Source organism: Halichoerus grypus, chromosome 3, assembly GCF_964656455.1.
Source record: "Halichoerus grypus chromosome 3, mHalGry1.hap1.1, whole genome shotgun sequence".
Classification (NCBI taxonomy): domain Eukaryota; kingdom Metazoa; phylum Chordata; class Mammalia; order Carnivora; family Phocidae; genus Halichoerus; species Halichoerus grypus.
The window spans coordinates 11,189,837-11,208,538 of NC_135714.1; the positions used below are offsets into that span (position 1 = coordinate 11,189,837).

The following is an 18,702-nucleotide window of genomic DNA, read 5'->3' on the forward strand; positions in this document are numbered from 1 at the left end:
GATACAAACGTTTCTTCCCTAATAATCACACAAATCATTAAGCAATATTAAGAATATTGAATGTAGGGGCGCCTGGGTGGCTCAGTCAGTGAAGCATCTGCCTTTGGCTCAGGTCATGATCTCAGGGTCCTGGGATCTGAGCCCCGTCAGCGGGGAGCCTGCTTCTTCCTCTGCCCCTCCTACCGCTCGTGCTTTCTCCCTCTCTCTCTTTCTGTCAAATAAATAAAATCTTTAAAAAATATATTGAATGTAAAGTATTACTTTAAAAACTAAGCAAAATTAAAATATTAATATCAAAAATTAATATCACAAATCTTAACATTAAAAATACTGAATTTAAAATACTATTTTAGTAAATTGGTCTTATATCCTCTCAATTATTACAAAACAGTTATAACTCTCAAATCCTTAACTTGGATCAAAATTAAAGCCTTCACTTAAAACCAGTCTTCATTTTTTATTCAAGCATATTTAAATTATTTCTAGCAGTTGGAAACGTCTACAGTGTGTTTTCTTAATCTTGCATAATCACACCTTTGGAAGTTTCTATTGCAAAGGTTGGTTTGATGGCTTATTTATGCCATCAGGTATTATAAATTTAAAATGAAGCACTTTTGTGTCACATCAGACCTTTGTGGCAATTACAGCCATTGTTGGCAATAAAGCTATGTGTTTTGATTTCTGCATAAAACATGACCTCACATTTACCATTGTCTAATGGAATAAATAGATGTGCATGGCCTGCTTGATGACTTCTTCGTATTAGAACCAGATTACAATCCCCTAGGTTTGTTTGCATAGAAATCTCGTCAAGGAAAGGGGTGTATTTTGGTCAGTTAGTTATCAGCTTCTAAGGAATAATTATGTAATGGTGAACTTGCAGTGTAAATTTTGATACCTTCTTTTTATAATGAAGTCTCTTCTACTTAAAGATTGACAATCTGTTATCACAAAGAAAGGAGGAAGGGCATATTTCCCAAAGGTACAGGCATCTAAGCAAGAGCTTGGGTCCAAAGTCCAAACATAGTCTCCAGACGATTTGAAAGGATTGTTCCACAGCTCATCCCAGTTGAGAGTTTGATTTTAAGGTTCTGACCCATGCTGGAGTACCCATTTTCACTCCAGCCTCCTTAAGGTAGTTTCCTTAGTACAATTTTGAAGTTGTCATGCTGACTGTGGTTATTTCCCCCTCCTTATGGAAATTGTTGGGCCTTTCCAAGTGTGCTCTAGTCCAAAGTGTGCACCAGAACGTGTCTTAGCCTGAGGGCATTTCTAGGAATCTTCTTCTAATATGTTCAAGGGGTTAATCCTGCCAAGTTCTTGAATCAGACAGTATGTTGGGAGACCTTGGGGGCTCTCCTGGGTTTGAAATTACTCCATCAACTGTTTGCTCATCTGACTGACTTGGGGCAAATCATTTTAACTGCTGGATACCTCGGGTTTTTCTTCTATAAAATGGGAATAATGTCTTACAGACTTGTTGTGGAAAGCAAATGCAATAATTTATGTAAAGCTGTTAGCAAGGAACTGTATAGTAAGCACTCTATATAGGGTAGCTAATTAATGAGTATCTGTTTTTGTGTGTATTCCATAGGATATTGTGTTCTCCTATAGAAAGTCTAATGGTTCCGGTTCTATCTGATAATTTTTTTTTTCTTTTCCAAAAGCATGTATTTTCTAAACACTACTGAAAATTTGGGTGAAATCACTTACTTTGCCATATTGCCTCATTTTTAATGGTTATTACAGGCTATGCATTCCTTCTCTTTCAAGAAGAGAGCTCAGTTCAGGCACTAATTGATGCTTGTATTGAAGAAGATGGAAAACTGTATCTGTGTGTTTCCAGCCCCACCATCAAGGACAAACCAGTAAGTAAATACTACGTGAACTTTAGGCTACAAATGCGAGTTTTCCAAAACCTGATTTGAAGTAATTATTAATGATAAAAAAGTTAAAATACCATGTTAAGAGTTCAGTTTTTAAAAATCTGGATAACTTACAGTATCTAGATTGAAAAAATTATTTGTTTTCAAATCCAACTGAATTTTGAAAAATAAAAGGACCACTGTTAATTGGCACAAAGCAGCCTAAGTTGTCAAGGGAATAAGACCCATTATAGTGATGTGATTTTCTTCATAGGTTCAGATCCGTCCTTGGAACTTAAGTGATAGTGATTTTGTGATGGATGGTTCTCAGCCTTTGGATCCTCGAAAAACAATTTTTGTTGGAGGTGTTCCTAGGCCATTAAGGGCTGGTAAGTAGAATGTTAACAAATGTTGCTTCTTTTTAAAAAAAAATTAAATATTAATTAATTCAGTAAAGTTTGGGGAGCTATTATGTACATGGCACTATTGGGCAGGCAAGGGGCAGATTCCTTATGCTCCAAGAGTTGTTCACTACAGAATTCTGAGAAGCATTCTTAAAACCATCAAGTAAGTGGAGAAGTGGACACTCATCTATCAATATTAATAGTTAACTCCAAGCAGACTCTATAAGAAGAATCCAAATACTTCTGACTTCTTAAGTGTAATTCTCTAAAATATAAGAATTTGGGGTCTGTTTATTTTATGTGGGTTGATTCTGATATTTGAAGAAGTATGGGATTTTTTTTTAATAGTGCTTTGATAAGTAAGAAACTTCTGTTCATGAGTAAGCAGAAACCAGAGATTTACCAGAAATGTCATCTAGGAACATAATTACAGACCTAAATGTCCACTGTACAAGCATGTTTTATGATTCCATGTGCCCTGTGAAGTGTGTTAGTGCCTTCCACCACTGAGAACATCCTCTTCCAGTCAGTATAGGAGATATATGTTAAAAGAACCATTCACACATGTAAATACTTATAGAACATAACTGCTACAAAGAAAGACTGTAGAAAATAGAGCATCAAGGGAATGTGGTATAGTCTGATATTTAGAGATACTTGTATTTGAGCTGACACACAGTAGAAGAAATAGAGTTGAGGTGGCAGGTGGGTTGTGAGGAGTGTGTTTCAGACAAAGGGAAGAGCATATTCAAAGATCTTTAGTGGAGGGAAGTGTGGAGGGCATTGGAGGAACTGAAAGAAATCCAGAGTGGCTGACTAGGGGTATAAGAAGAGGGGAGAGATTAAAAAAAGGCATTGAAAAAGTGAATAGGAGTTAGATCATACAAGTCTGATAAGCTAATTCGGTATTTATCCTCAGAGCAAGGGGAAACTAATGAAGACTTTTAGATAAGTGTAGCCAATGACATGTTTTGGGGGCAGTTGGGTTGAGAGTAGATATGGGTAGACCATTTTAGGAGCCCATTCTTGCAGGACAGGAGAAAGATAATGTGAGTTTGGATTGAAGGTAGCAGTGGTGAGGAGCGAAGTGAACACACGTCACAGACAATTTATGAGGTAAACTCAAAGGCTGAATCTCAGCTTTCAGTCTTAAGCCACTATGTAGATAATGGTACCTTCTACTGAGATAAAGAACACTGGAGAAGGAAGATTGTGGTCTTGGTTTTGAAAGCAAGTTTGTGGTACCATTTCGAGCTCCTAAGTAGAAATTTTAGTTAAGCCATTTATATCTGATAACTAAGAATTACTGTTGCTACTGTTTTGAAAATAAATTTTGACTGGCCTTGCTATTGTTTTTGTTTTTTTTAAAGATTTTATTTATTTGACAGAGAGAGAGATAGCGAGAGCAGGAACACAAGCAGGGGGAGTGGGAGAGGGAGAAGCAGGCTTCCCGCCGAGCAGGGAGCCTGATGTGGGACTCGATCCCGGGACCCCGGGATCATGACCTGAGCCGAAGGCAGACGCTTAACGACTGAGCCACCCAGGCGCCCTGGCCTTGCTATTGTTTTGACAGTAAATCAGAAGCAAAGAGTTAAGGCTATTGCCATGATCAGATGAAAAATAGAGTTTGGAAGAGGATGTTAGTTGATGGAGGTGAAGAGATTAGATTTTAGAGAGGTCTGGAAAATCAGGTTCATAGGATTGCATGTATAGTGGGGCAAAACAGAAAATAGAAAGGATGAAGCCAAGGGTCTTGGCAACTTCATCTTCTCTATTGCTTACCAGCTGAGTCAGCAGGAACTCATTGGAGCAGATTTAATGGGATAGTGGAAGATCAGGAGTGCCATTTCAAACTAAGTGATGAAGGTCTGTTAAATATCAATATGAGTTGTCCAGGACAACAACTCCAGTTGACTGTCTCCTGATGGTTGCATAGATGAGTTTGGAGTCCAGAGAAGAGGCCCAGGCTGGAGATAGGAATTTAGGAGCTGAAAACAGATAGATGGTATTTAAAGCCATGACATGGGATGAAGTCACCATAGTCACAAGTATAGAGGAAAAAAACACGGACTGAAAGAGTATTCTGACATCGAAAAGTTAAGGAGTTGAAGAGGAACCAGCAAGGAAGGCTAAGAAGGAATTGTGAGGTGGGATGAAAATTAGTAGAAAAATGTGTCCTGAAAGCCAGATGGAGAAAGTAGAGATTAACTGTGTTCAGTGCTGCTTCCAGGTAGATTGACCATTGTACTTGGCGGTGGCATGAGCAATTAAAAATGGAGTCATAGGGTGAAAGTTTTGAATAAGGAATGGGAAGAGAGAGGGATGAGGTAGTAGAAGAAAAAAAAAATTAACAATTTGGCTGTAAAGGGAGAACATAGAAATTAAGCAGTCACTGAGAGGGAGAAAAATAGAATTAGGAGTTTTGTTTTGTGTTTTTTTTAAAGATTGGGAATGATCCAGTATAGAGGGAAAAACATGATACAAAAAGGAGAGAGGAGAATTGCCAAGTAATTCTGTATTGAGAGCAGATTGGGTCCAGTATGCAGGTGAAAGGATTGGATGTAGAAAACGGCATAAAACTATTACCATATTGACTTTTCCTTTTTAAAAAAGTAGTTAAAAACTGTTGATTTACTGTGTTCTCTCACATTTGATGTGAATTTCTTTTCCTTTTCAAGTGGAACTTGCTATGATCATGGACCGGCTGTATGGTGGAGTTTGTTATGCAGGAATTGATACAGATCCTGAGCTAAAATACCCAAAAGGTGCTGGTCGAGTTGCTTTCTCCAATCAGCAGAGCTATATTGCTGCCATCAGTGCTCGGTTTGTTCAGCTTCAGCATGGGGATATTGATAAACGCGTAAGTTGCATATTGGGAAAGCATTTAACGTCCTATAATAAAGTGCTGATCCAAAGCTTACTACCCTACCGAGTTAATAATATAATTCAAACACTTTATTTTTTTATATATCTTTAACTCTTAGAGTATTATATCAAAATATCACTGAAATATAACATTATTGAACATACTTTTAACTTTATTTTCTTTTTTTTAAGATTTTATTTATTTGTCAGAGGGGGGGGCAGGCAGAGGGAGAGGTAGGTTCCCCACTGAGCAAAGAGCCTGATGCGGGACTCGACCCCAGGACCTTGGGATCATGACCTGAGCCGAAGGCAGATGCTTAACCAACTGAGCCACCCAGGGGTCCCCGTGCTTTGAACTTCAGATACAATATACAAAATATAAATGTCATTGTAAAAGCATGTCAAGTTGTGGGTTTGTTTTTTTTGTTTTTTGGTTTTTGGGTTTTTGTTTTTTACTCCACCAATAAGGTCTTAATACCTTTCAAACCATAGAGACAGAGCTTGTTTTAAGAGCTTGTACCCTGGGTGCAGTTAAGCGTCTGCCTTCGGCTCAGGTCATGATCCCGGGGTCCTGGGATCGAGTCCCACATCGGGCTCCCTGCTCAGCGGGGAGCCAGCTTCTCCCTCTCCCTCTGCCTCTCCCCCTGCTCGTGCTCGCTCTCAAATAAATAAAATCTTTAAAAAAAAAAAAAGGAAGGAAAGAAAGAAAAAGAAAAGAGCTTGTGCCCTGGAGCCAGCACGCCCAGGACGCCCTCTCCATCATGTGCTCCGTAACCCACAGGACGTTAACCCTCGGTTTGCTTCTTTTTCCCCACTTATCAAATGGAAAGCAATAGTAGTATCTCTGTCACAGCTACTTTGAGGATTAAATGAATTCTCATATGTAGAAACATTTAGAGTTTGGCACTGAGTGTTATTTACGTGTTTTTATCTTTTATCATTAAATTTAAAATAATATTCTGTGTATATTTTCGTAAGTCTAACACACAAGATTATTATCCTAAACTTTAAAACATTTACTCTTTAGTAGCATTGTTTAGGTAATCACAATAAAAACTTTTTAGGAAGTCCTATCAATGTTAACTAAAAGCCACCCCATTGAATAATTCCTAGTACTGATTACCATCTAAAATAGGGAAAAGGAGTGACCCAAACTCAGTTGTTCATTTGCAAATCTATTTCATACTGAAATCTGTTCATAGTTCCTACGTACAGCTAAGCAGTATTCTAAAATAATCGTGTTTGCGTTATAGTACAGATGAGATATGCTAAGAATAAGAGGAAATTTAACTTTTTTTACATCCAAATTAGTAGATATAACTTGAGTCTGTATTTTCCCAGTGTAACAGTTTCTTGAAGTTTCTTCTTTGAGCCTGTCTGTATATATTAAAAGACTATTTTGGAGGCAGGGGAGCTGGTTAAGGAATATGGTTTGACTAGACCATGGACTCTAAAAGTAGTCATCAGTTTAATTACCAAGCCATCCCATTTAGGGGAAAAAAGTACAGCATAGGTTCAGTTCATACAAGCAGAGTGATTTTTTTGCATTGTTACTTAAAATGTTGCAAAACACACACACACACACACAATATCTAAGTGGAAGGTCTCTGCTTTAATTCCACTGTGCAGGAAAATTTGTTGAACTGGAATTCCTCTAATCCAGTGGTTTTCACGCTCAGCTACAGAAAAAAGTCACCTGGGAATTGAGAAAAGTCTTGACATCTGGGTTCTCCCATCCCCTGACCTCCAGAGATTTTGTTATAATTGGTCAGGGGCAGCAGGAATTTATAAAGCTCCCAGGTGATTCTAATGTGCAGCCATGCTTTAGACCATGTATCTAGTCTAACCCTAACTTTTGCAAAGAAGTGATCAGTCAACTGAGGAGGTTACCTACATTGTATATAATTATAGTTATTTAACATGCAGGAGCAAGGGTAAAAAATTGTTGCAGTGTCTTACCTCTCCTTCTTTGTTTCCAAAATGATAGTGAAGGACCAATTATTTGGGGCAGAGTATTGATTCCTAAAGAGCAACTCAGATGCAGAGCAAGTGAATTAAGAAACACATGCATGTCTTCTTAAAAAGGCATCGAAATGCCTAAGAGAAAAGTTTATTTTTTAAGATGTGCTGCTTAAGACATATTTTGAACTTTATCTGAAATAACAAGAGATGTCAGGCTGGTTCAGTTGGTAGAGCACGTGACTCTTGATCTTGGGGTTATGAGTTTGAACCCCACGTTGGGTATAGAGATTACTTAAAAATAAAATCTTTAAAAAAAAAAAAAAGAAAAAGAATTTGAGCCTTAAGTATCTTGTAAGTCACTAGCATTGCTCACACACACACACATAAAAAACATTAATCTTTATACCTTTCATGTCTCTAGTATGAATGTAGTTATTAAACCATAACATCAGATTAATTTTAAATTTATAACTGATAACCCAAAGATTTGGGGAGGATTAAAATTGTTCATTCAGCTTACTCTTTTGGCTCATGAACACTTTGAGATTTAATCCCTATCTTCCCAAAAGCTGGGACACACTGTCACCACAAAAGTGTAATTCATTGTAATTTTGGTATGTTATTCCATAAGTAGTATTACTCACTGTGCCTTCTGGTACTTACTGAAGGGAGCGGTGTTACAGTTCAAGTTGGATAATTAAATATGAATTATTTCATTAGTTATGAATCCAGGTGACAAAGTATACAGATAGGTTCTCTGAAGTAAAATAGGGAAGGGCATCATAATAGAAAATAAGAATAGGTACCGAACTGATGAAACTCCAACTCCTTTTCACAAATACAAGAGTTAATTTTTAGAGATTATTAATCAGAATAATCTAAAACCCTAAGTCTGAAATCCAGTTTTCTATCTTTAAAGTCTGATTTTGAAGGTAATTAGATTAGCTTCATAAAATGATACCTAGAAGTTTGAAATACAAATAATTGAAGTCATTGCATTTTGAAATTTTATTCAACAGTTTTACATTAAGTAGCTCCTGAGCACTAAGAATTTTATGAGGTATTATGGAAATGAAGTAAACCACACAGACACTCTGTCTTTAATTACAGTAAAGCCAAGAGATATAATCATGAGAAAGAAACCCAGAAGCATATGTAAATGCACCACATTTATTCAGATACAGTTTCTACTTTGTGCTAAATATTCTGCTAGATCCTGGGTACTAAGTATTGAGCAGACACTTTCCCTGTGCTCATTTTGTTAATCATCTAGTAAAATGAAATCCAGTAATTCTCATGCCACTTTGGGATATTCTTTGGTAATTTCTTTAATAACAATACTATATATAGTTATATATACATAGTTATATAATATTATAATGAAGATAATGAATCAGAAATAGCAGCCTGGCAATCAAGATAGGATCCATAAAGGAAAAAGTTGAAAAATAAACATAGAGCATAAAAATTTTAGACTGAGTGTCAAAGATCTTTTAAAAAACCAAAGGCCAGGGCGCCTGGGTGGCTCAGCCGTTAAGCATCTGCCTTCGGCTCAGGTCATGATCCCAGGGTCCTGGGATGGAGCCCCTCATCGGGCTCCCTGCTCAGCAGAAATCCTGCTTCTCCCTCTCCTACTCCCCCTGCTTGTGTTCCCTCTGTCAAATAAATAAATAAAATCTTTAAAAAAAAAAAAAACAACAAAGGCCAATGGAAAAAAACCTCCAGCAGCAAAATATGCAAAAGATACAGACTGTTCAGAAAAGCAAAATGTTGAATGTACATAAAATGTTTATCCAGCCCTAATCAATGAAATGCAAATATAAACAACAACTTAATTCCATTACCTTTCTATCAAATGTTTCTTTTATAGTCTTTTTCATCAGCTTTTGGGTTTTTCCCTGTTCATTGTTGCTGTTGTGACAAAAAATGCTTCAGAAAATACCCTTATATGCTCATTTTCTGCACACATGCAAGTATTAATACATTCAGAATAGAAACTGTTGGTTTGTTATTTTTTACCTTGGGCAAACACTACTTTATCTCTAACCAAACCTTTAAACACTCAGATTTCCCTCCTCTCCTCAGGAAAGGCTGAGGTCTTAGGCTGCCTGGCCCCGTTCAGTCAGACAAAGGTAGTAGCCCTACATCTGTAGTAATTATTAGGCAGCAGTGGCTTACAGAGTCTCTGCCGTGTGCCAGGCACTGCTTCACTGCTTTTACCCGCATCATCTAATCCTCGCAGCTCTGTGAATTAGGTTCTAGGATTCTTCTCACTTGACAGACAGGGAAGCTAAGGTTGAAAAGGCTTGACACTCAGCTCCCTGGGCTCTGAGGTCTTCTGAGTCAGGCCTTCTCTGTGGGCCTTTGACTTTATATCTCATAAATTCACAGAAGTCTAGACATGCCCTTAATAAGATTATCCAGTTCTGGTGTGTGTGTACCAAGTAGTTACAAGCAGGGTGCATACAGAAGTGTTGCCATAATCATTGGTGGTTTGGGGTTGGGCTGTCTCTCAGGTGCTACTGGAATGAAGGGGAAAAGGTGTAAAAACCACTTGTCTTCCATGCCCTTCTCTTTTTCACTCACAATCACCCTGCCGCCAAAACATTAACACACAGGTGTTTTAAAGATGTTACTTCACGGAAGGTGAGGGTAGAATGTTTTACGAATCAGTTAGATGTATAGATTTTTAAAGTATTTTCTCCTTTGAAAAATACAGTAAATACCACTTAGTTTATAGTCCTCTGAAGAAAAAATATCAAAATTAAATTAAATTAAACGCTCGTTTAACCACATGGTCACTTACGAACATGAAACATCTCAGACAAAGATGATTAATGCCGGAACAGAGTGACTTCGTTGTTGGGTTTTGTTTTTGCTTTGGTTTTTTGTTTTTTAACCTACTACATGGTAAAGCTATTTCCCTGGGAAACTGCCTACTTTCTCAGTGTTTAATGCTGGTCCTTTTCTCGAGAACACCCTGAACATTTTAAATTCACTAAAATGATTTCTGAAGCAGAATTAATAGGAGATGTTTTTTGTCTCTCTCTCCAGGTGGAGGTAAAGCCATATGTGCTAGATGACCAGATGTGTGATGAATGCCAGGGCGCACGCTGTGGTGGAAAATTTGCTCCCTTTTTCTGTGCCAATGTCACTTGCCTGCAGTATTACTGTGAGTTTTGTTGGGCAAATATCCACTCCCGTGCAGGACGTGAGTTCCATAAGCCATTGGTAAAGGAAGGTGCTGATCGCCCACGTCAGATCCACTTCCGCTGGAACTAAGAATAGCACACCGGCCTCTGTGTATGTAACAAGGAAAGAAAGGGTGCATGTGGCTTACTGTGTCTGAAGACGCGACATGCGGAAGAAATAAGTGCATTCTTCTGCTTTCACCCCAGCTACCAATACATGCATCTTTATCAGCAGCCAAAACACTACAAGCCTCTTGTTTTTCACCAAAACCCTACATCTCAGGCTTACTAATTTTTGTGATATTTTCATGTTAAAATAAAATGTTTTTTTGTATTTTCTCCAAGTTATTTTTATATGTAAAGTTAAAATTAGATATGAGAATGTTTTGCGTAGGGGCAAACAGTCTGCTGCTATATAGTGGGTGAAGCGTGCACTTATTTCTAAACGTGGGTTTTTAACTTCAAGATCTGCCCCAGTAATTTACCAAAGGTAGCAAAATATAGTGAAGATGGAATATGTCTGCTACAAATGCTTATTTTTATTGTTGCTATTTTCAGTGTATACATAAACTAAAAATTAGGGTTGATTTTTTTGCTCTCCATTTTGACTTGCAAGAAATAATACCTCAAGATAATCTGATTTATTAGCTATTTTTAAACATTTTTAATCACAAGCTGTATTAGCTTTGCTGCTATATAGGTGTTATGTGTAAATGCCACCTATTAATACGGGATTGAAAACGTTAGAGACACACTGCATTGCAGATAAAATGCAGGCAGCACAATATGGCCTAAACTGCCATAGTTTTAGAATGTGAAAAAAATGCATGTTTACTTACCTGTATACACCTTATGCATGCACTAGAATTATTAACAAGAGGTGAGGTATTGCAAATGTTCAAAAAAGCTCTCTTGAATCTAGGTAGCATGAACAAATTATAAAATTTGTTTAAAAAAAGCAAACTTGCATGCATTATTGTGACTTCAAGTTAAAAATTTGTCCTACCTGTGTACAATATGCAAATTAGTTTTAGATTAGAGAGTGCAGCCATTTTGTGATCTGGTCGGTAGTGGAATTCGATTTTATGCAGACTGGATGTAATATTTGTAATCCCTGTGCAATTTTGTGATGTGCGGTTCTAATTCATGTGCAGTGATATAGTATAGATAAAAGATTGAATAAAAGAAAAATACTAGAATTTTAAAGAAGGTTGATTTTAGCCCCTTTGATAGTTCACGGTTAAGACATCCTTTATAAACCAAAGATGGCCAGCACACTGCTAACCAGTCACCAAATGTAAGACCCACAGGAAGCCCATATCTAAACAAATGAACTTTATAGAAGAATGCAAAACTTAGTAAACCTAAGTAAAGTCAAAATGGAGATGGGGAAACATACAGATGGCTAGTTGCATAAAATTCAATTTTACCTTAAAGACAATGGTGAAATCTGGCTTAAACTTGCTTATGTGTTTGACCTATGTATATTGGGGTCTTCTGTCTAAACTGGGGTCACTGTTGCATGGAACATTGTTCTTAACGGTTAAGAATTGCTTTTTTTTTAGATTTTGATGAAGGAATTTTGGTAATGACTTTGCTTGCAGTTTTTTTGAGAAAGTGGCATGGAAACATGCAATAGTTAATGAGTTTCTCTTGGTACTGAACACTATTAGAATATCATTCGTGATATTTTTTCTCTTTAGAGCATTTTTAATGCAACTAGCCCCTATATTTTAATGTAAAAGTTACTCTGCAATCTAAGCAAAGCACCCAACAATGGTAGATGTTTTTTAAAAATGCAGAACTAAGGTTCTTGACTCTAAAGAGAGAAAATTACAAGGGTGTTGCCTTATTGCAACCCCTTGGGACAATCCTTCACGTGAGCAAAGTGTTGATCTTAATATAGGTTGTCTCTGGTGTGCTTTTTTGTACTGTAAAAATATGTGGTTCATGTCTAACTCTGCTGTTTTATTGTGGTTGTGGTTCAAGTTTTTAATGTTTAAAGTTGATGCTGTTTTCAGAAGAGCTTTTTACTAATTTATTTGTCGATGTTCCCTATTTGTTACTTAACCATGATCCTCCAGATTTTTGGAGTATTCTTTTCTAACCTTAACCCTGCCAACCTTGATCCATTTGACATTTGTTATGCACTATTTTTATATCTCTGTGAGAGATTTTTCCAACAGTCAGCTATTTTATGGCACACTTTTTTTGACTGATGACATCTCCTTTGCTATACCTCAATTTTTGGAATTTAGAAAAGAAATCAGTAGTTTTGCAATGTTAATTATTTAGATATTTAATTTCGCAGATTTTTTAACTTTATTTTCATAATTTCTGCTTAATGTTTAAAATTGAAGAGCCTTTTCATGTATTAAATAATGAACACTAAAATAAATTATATGATGAAAATAATTGGAGATGTTGAAAATCACTTTCCCTTCTTAAACAGAAATAAATATTGGGAATGAAGGGAAATGAAACAGAACCCCCTTTTCACCCACGGGTAAAAATGGCAGAAATGTATGGTTTGTTTTACCTTCGTTTCTGTTGTAGTTAAAGCTAATCTTTTGTCCTTCCCCACCTCACCCCTACCTCTTTTTTTTTTTTTTTTGCCTTTTATGTACTACATTCTTATTTTCTAACTGTTAAACACTGTATTGGAGTTTTTTTTTTTTTTAATTTACAGATCATATTTATTTTACTATTTTTGTAGAAAATTATTAATTTTGATTGTATTTTTGTATTTTCAAAGCTTCTTCACTTGTGTTCCCTAAATGTTCATATTGCTGCCCAAAAGTATGACTGTGGAGGAAAAAAAAAAAAACTTTAAAAATCCACACTTTTTGTTAAGAAGGAAACATTTAGCATTTATATATTTGTGTATGGAAAACACTTGATATTTATCCCTGTTGCATCTGGCTGCACAGAGCCTCTCCTCAAAGATGCTACAAAACTTGAATATAACACATTTTGGAAGGCTGACTAACCTCGATTCTGTGTTGTGATGTGCAATACTGTTTCTAATGTTTGTATAAAAAAAAAATAACAGTGTAAACCTTTTTAATGCAAATTTATTTTTTTCATTGCATATTTTGCAGATTTTATCCACAGTGTCATTTTTTACTGTCAGAAAAGATACCCCTTTTGTCATTGCAACTATTTTTTAAATCCAGAAATCTTTGTACTGATGTAAATGATTGTAGTTATTTTGGATAGTGTTTTGCTAACAAAAGGAGAGACTTTTTTCATGCATATTTCTATTTTGTTTTTTTGGGTTTTATTTTATTTTAATAGTAGTAAAATACTTGGAATAATTTTTCATATTCTTGTCATTAATATTATTTTGTATTTTTATGTGGAAATATATAATTTTATGACACTAATTGCTAAAGTTTATTTTATGTTGAATTATTTTTGGAGCTGAAATCTTTGTAATATTAAAGCAACTAGTTTCTAATTCCCAGTTTCTGTATAGAATCGCACAAGTGGTTTATGGAGTGTTTGGATTGTAATTATAAATGGTTCTTTGATATGCAAATTAATATTTTCAGTTGATTTTATTTTATATTCCTAATGGGGTGTTAAAGCCGTTTTTTATTTTTTTCTAAATAAAAAGAGAACCCATGCTTTTATGGACACTAGGTAAACGCCTTCAGCTTAAATTTTTTCGTTAAAATATTTTAGTTTATTTTATTGTTATCTTCCAGATGTCTAAATCTCCAGTCTGTCTGTTGTACTGGTAATTTAACTCTGTAATGGAATAGTTTGCTGCCAACTATTTATATTAAGTAATTTTTAAATATTTGTAATATTGTTGACTGACTAATAAACTATTAAGTTATTGGCATAGTTGTGGAATCTTATTCTTCAGATCTACAAAAATTTTCATCAACGCCAGTAAACTTTTATTCAGGGAGCTTTGTGACATGAATATATGCAGCCCAGGGCCCTCTGGAGCTCAGTGTCAGGGCTGCGAGGGAAACTTGGAGACCAGTAGCCCAGTTTTTCTCAGTATTTTGACCCCGGCACTCCTGGCATCAGTTCTCCTCCCCACTCTCGCCCTTTAGCCTCCACGTACATTCCGTAGAAATTCTAGTGTGGTGTTGCAATCATCCCAGATCATCCATGTTTACCATATTTAAACTGACGCTGCATTCAGAAAATGAAACCCTGTCGATCATTTTGCTATAAGTGCACAGTTTCCAGGATGCTTCTTCAGACACCCTCTGGTTGGAAGTCACTTGTCATTTTCCTCCTTATTTTCAGCACAGCCTATCAGTTCTTCAAAGGCCACATTATTGATGAAAAAGAAGGAGAAGAAGAGGTGTAGGCTAAGTTCTTCATCCTACTGATGGCTAAAACAGCTCTTCTTTTAACTTTAACAAAGCTAGAATTCTTAAACTGGTGTGCAGGCATGGTGGGGGGTGGAGTTTCGTTGCTTTTTTAGAAAATATTTTTAAAATCACTGATCGTAGTCAATTTTTTTGCTTTACCTTTGTGGACATAGGTATCCCGGAGAGGGGAAACCCTGTATCTCTTCATATTCTACAAGACATCACAGAAACTCCTTAAATGGGCTAATCTTGACATTAGCAGCACCTCAGAGCCTGTCACTGTCACCCATGTCCTCCAAGCAAATCATGCATCTCCGCACACCTGCGTCTTGGCATGTGCTACCATTTTTCTATTTGGAGTCTTCCTTCCTTTCTGGCCAATAAATCTTCCATAACAAAAACGAAGAGCCTCTTCTGCATTCTGGCCTATCTTTAAGACTTAGCGGGAGTTTCTCATTGTCTTCCCTCCCCAGCTGCTGACATAAAGATTATCTTCCTGTGCTCCCATCCCCTTGTTATTTAAGAAAAGAATAAATTTTGAATACCTACCAGTGTTGGACACTAACAATGCAGGATCCTTGGTTGCCAGGCCATTTTACAGCCCTGTAGGTGAAAAATCAGGTTAATTCAATCTCAATGTAATATATAAAATAGACCATGGTGAATGTGTATCAAGGGCAAAGGGAAAGACGGCTGAAGTGATTTCATGTCTCTGAAATGATTTTGTTTAAGAATTTCTCAGGAGTTAGCATTTGGAATTTTTGTATGAGCGAAAAATTAGAAGAACGCATAACTGAGCACTCACAAACCATTTCTCAGAAAGTTACTTGAAGATCTATTCCACCAAAAAGAAGGAATAACAGCAAAATATCCCAGCAATGGGAAGACATGTTATACTGTGATTTATAATATATATATTTGGTCTTTGTTCTGTTTCTGGTACAGAGCTCCTAAAATCCTTGGAATTTCCTAGGTGGTAAGAGTGATAAAGAGGTCTTGATTTTCATAACAAACCCCTTTCAGTCACACCTGAGTTGGTTAAGGAGGTGACTTTTGGGAAGCACCCAAGGGTTGGGAACCAGCCATGTGATTGGAGGGTAGAACTTTGAGTTCTACCCGTTCAATCACCTCCAGGAAGGAGCCTGGGGCTGGAGATTGAATTGATCACCAGTGGCCAGTGATTTAATCAGTCACGCCAAGTCGTGAAACTTCCATAAAAACCCAAAAGGTCAGGGTTCAGGGAACTGCCAGGTTGGTGACCAGGTGCAAATTCGGGGACAGTAGCTCAGTTCGGAGATGGCATGGCAGCTCCACACCCTTTCCCCATATCTTGCCCTATGAATCTCTTCCATCTGGCTGTAATTAGGTTAAACCCATAATTAGTCAAACCCAAGGAGGCGGTTGTTGGACCTCCAATCTACCTGTAGCCAGTCAGTCAGAAGCACAGGTAACAGCCCGGATTTTGATGTCTGAAATGGGAGGGTGGGCAGTCTTGTAGGGCTGAATCCTTAATCTGTGGCATCTGATGCTATCTCCAAGTAGATAGTGTTTGAATTGGGTTGAACTGTAGGATATCCTTCAGGAGTCAGAGAATTGCTTGGTGGTGTGTTGGGAAAAACACATAACTGGTGTCAGAATTGTAACATGGGATAGTAGATGCTGTTGTGGGTAAAGACACCAGTCTAATTTATAGCTAGGAAATAAAATGTGGCCAAAAAGCTTACCACAATTCGTAAATAAGTCCAAATAGTAGAGACATGATTTAAAACATGGTATCAAGATAATACTAAAAGTCAAGGTATTTTAAACAAAACAGAGAAGAACCTAGATGAACATTTGAAATGATGACAAAGGTTTAGAGTGGAGGAGGATAGATTATAGATATTGATTAATTTATTGTAAATAGGAAATTATTTCTCAAATTGCAATATGTAGCATGTATATATTTTCTAAAGTCAAATACATAAATCATGAAAAGAATAACATACTGCCCCAATACTTTTTCACCCCCAATACTCACTCCTGAGAGGCAAACACTTTAAACTTTACAATATCATGTTATTTACCTCCTTAGATCTAAGTAGCTACTTGTTTTTCAGTTTAAAGCTTTGTTAACCTCCTTAAATAGATGACAGATGATAGATAGATGATGATAGACAGATAGATAGATATAGAGAGATAGACAGATGATAGATGATAGATAGATAGATAGATACTTTGTTGACCTCCTGAAATGGGCATTATTTTGTTTCCAGACACACACCCTTCATGTACCTAACACATACCCTCAAACCAGACTGTTCATTTTGTGAATAATTTGTCACATTGATGTTTATTACTTGCACAATTTTCTGTAGGTTTCATACCTCACTAAAAGGTTTATTTTTAAATGGGCAAGAAAGCACTGCTTGCTTCATAGAAGGGACAAGAGAGAGAGAATCACAAGAAGAAAGGCAAAAACAGAATCAGAAAGCTAGTTTCCATGGTAACTGAATTCCAGACCTATAGGATTTTTCTAAAAATCTTCTTATGAAATGTAATGCACATACAGAAAATGAATTAAGCATTAATTGGCACTATGAATAATTGTAAAACTCTTGTCAAGAAAATAGAAAATTATTGAAAGCAGGGACTCACACAGGTATTTGTACACTCATGTTCATTGCAGCTTTATTATTCACAATAGCAAAAGAGTGGAAACAGCCCAAGTGTCCACTGATGGATGAACGGGTAAACAAAATGTGGTAGATATATACAGTGGGATATCATTCAGCCCGAAAAGGCAGGAAATTCTTAAATGTGCTACAGCCTGGATGAACCTTGAAGGCAGTATGCTAAGTGAAATAACCCTTCGCAAAGGACAAAGACTTTATGATTTCATCAGATGAGGTACCCAGAGTAGTCAAATTCACAGAGACAGAAGTAGAATGAATGGTGATTTCCAGGGGCTGGGGACAGAGGGAAATGGAAGTTAACTCTTTAGTAAGTACAGAGGGTGAGCTGGGGACAATAAAAAAAGTTCTACAGATGGATAATGGTGATGATTGCACAGCAGGGTGGATGTACTTAATGCCGCTGAATTGTACACTTAAAAATGGTTAAGATGGTGCATGCTGTATTATGTATATTTTACTACAATAAAAGAAAAAATTAAGAGAAAATTGACAGTATCCAGAAACCTTTCTGTGTCTTCTCAAGCATAACCATCCTTCCCATCCTCTCTGAAGCAAACCCTTTCCAAGCTTTCATATTTGTTTAGTTTTATCACCTAAGCATGAATTCCAAAACAGTATGATTTTTAAACTCTTAATAAAGGGAATCAAAGCTATGTATTTATGTGTCTGCTTTTGTGCTACATTATTTTGCGTAAAATACACCTGTGTTGTCTGTAGCTGCCATTCATTTTCACTGCCAGATAGTATCTTTTTCTTTTTCTTTTTCTTTTTCTTTTTCTTTTTCTTTTTCTTTTTTTAGAGAGGGCAGGGAGAGTCCGAGGGAGAGGGAAGACAGAGAACCCTAAGCAGGTTCCACACCCAGCACAGAGCCCAGTGCGGGGCTCTATCTCACAACCCTGAAAACATAACCTGAGTTAAAATCAAGTCAGAGAGCCTCAACTGACTGAGCCACTAGGCACCCCCACTGTCAGGCAGTATCTTATGGTACAAATATACAACATTGTTGATGGGCATTTAGGTCATTTTCAGGTTTTGGCTATTGTGAAAGGTGCTACTGTAAACATCACAATATTTCCTTGGGTATGGATGCCCCAATTTCACGAGAATATTACCCAGGAGTAAATTGCTTGAGTCATAGGGTACACAAGCTTCCACATACTAAATAATGCTGTTTTCTAAAGTGGTTACACCAGTTTATACACTCACTAGCAATTTGCATAAACTCTGACCTTCCAATCCTAGTCTAGACTAGGTTCTGTCTGCCTTTATTTTATTGTCGATCTTGGGGTAGTTTTCATTTCCCAGATTACTGATAAGGTTGAGCACATTTACTGTGTAAGTGTCTATTGGCCATTTGGATTTCCTCTTTTCTGAAGTGCTCTTAAGTTTCTCACCTATTTTTT

General features: G+C 36.8%; 1 protein-coding gene across 8 annotated transcripts in view; it reads left to right on the forward strand.

Annotated features, from left to right (window-relative positions):
- Positions 1–14,135, forward strand: part of CPEB2 (cytoplasmic polyadenylation element binding protein 2) — a 70,927-nt gene extending 56,792 nt beyond the window's left edge. For all 8 annotated transcript variants that reach the window (XM_078068397.1, XM_078068400.1, XM_036096546.2 and 5 more), the window contains 4 exons: positions 1,750–1,868; positions 2,140–2,254; positions 4,948–5,129; positions 10,151–14,135. In XM_078068397.1, coding sequence (XP_077924523.1) covers positions 1,750–1,868; positions 2,140–2,254; positions 4,948–5,129; positions 10,151–10,378 — 644 coding nt within the window. In that variant the 3' untranslated portion in view covers positions 10,379–14,135. The remainder of the gene's footprint in view (positions 1–1,749; positions 1,869–2,139; positions 2,255–4,947; positions 5,130–10,150) is intronic.
- The last annotated feature ends 4,567 nt before the right edge of the window (positions 14,136–18,702 follow it).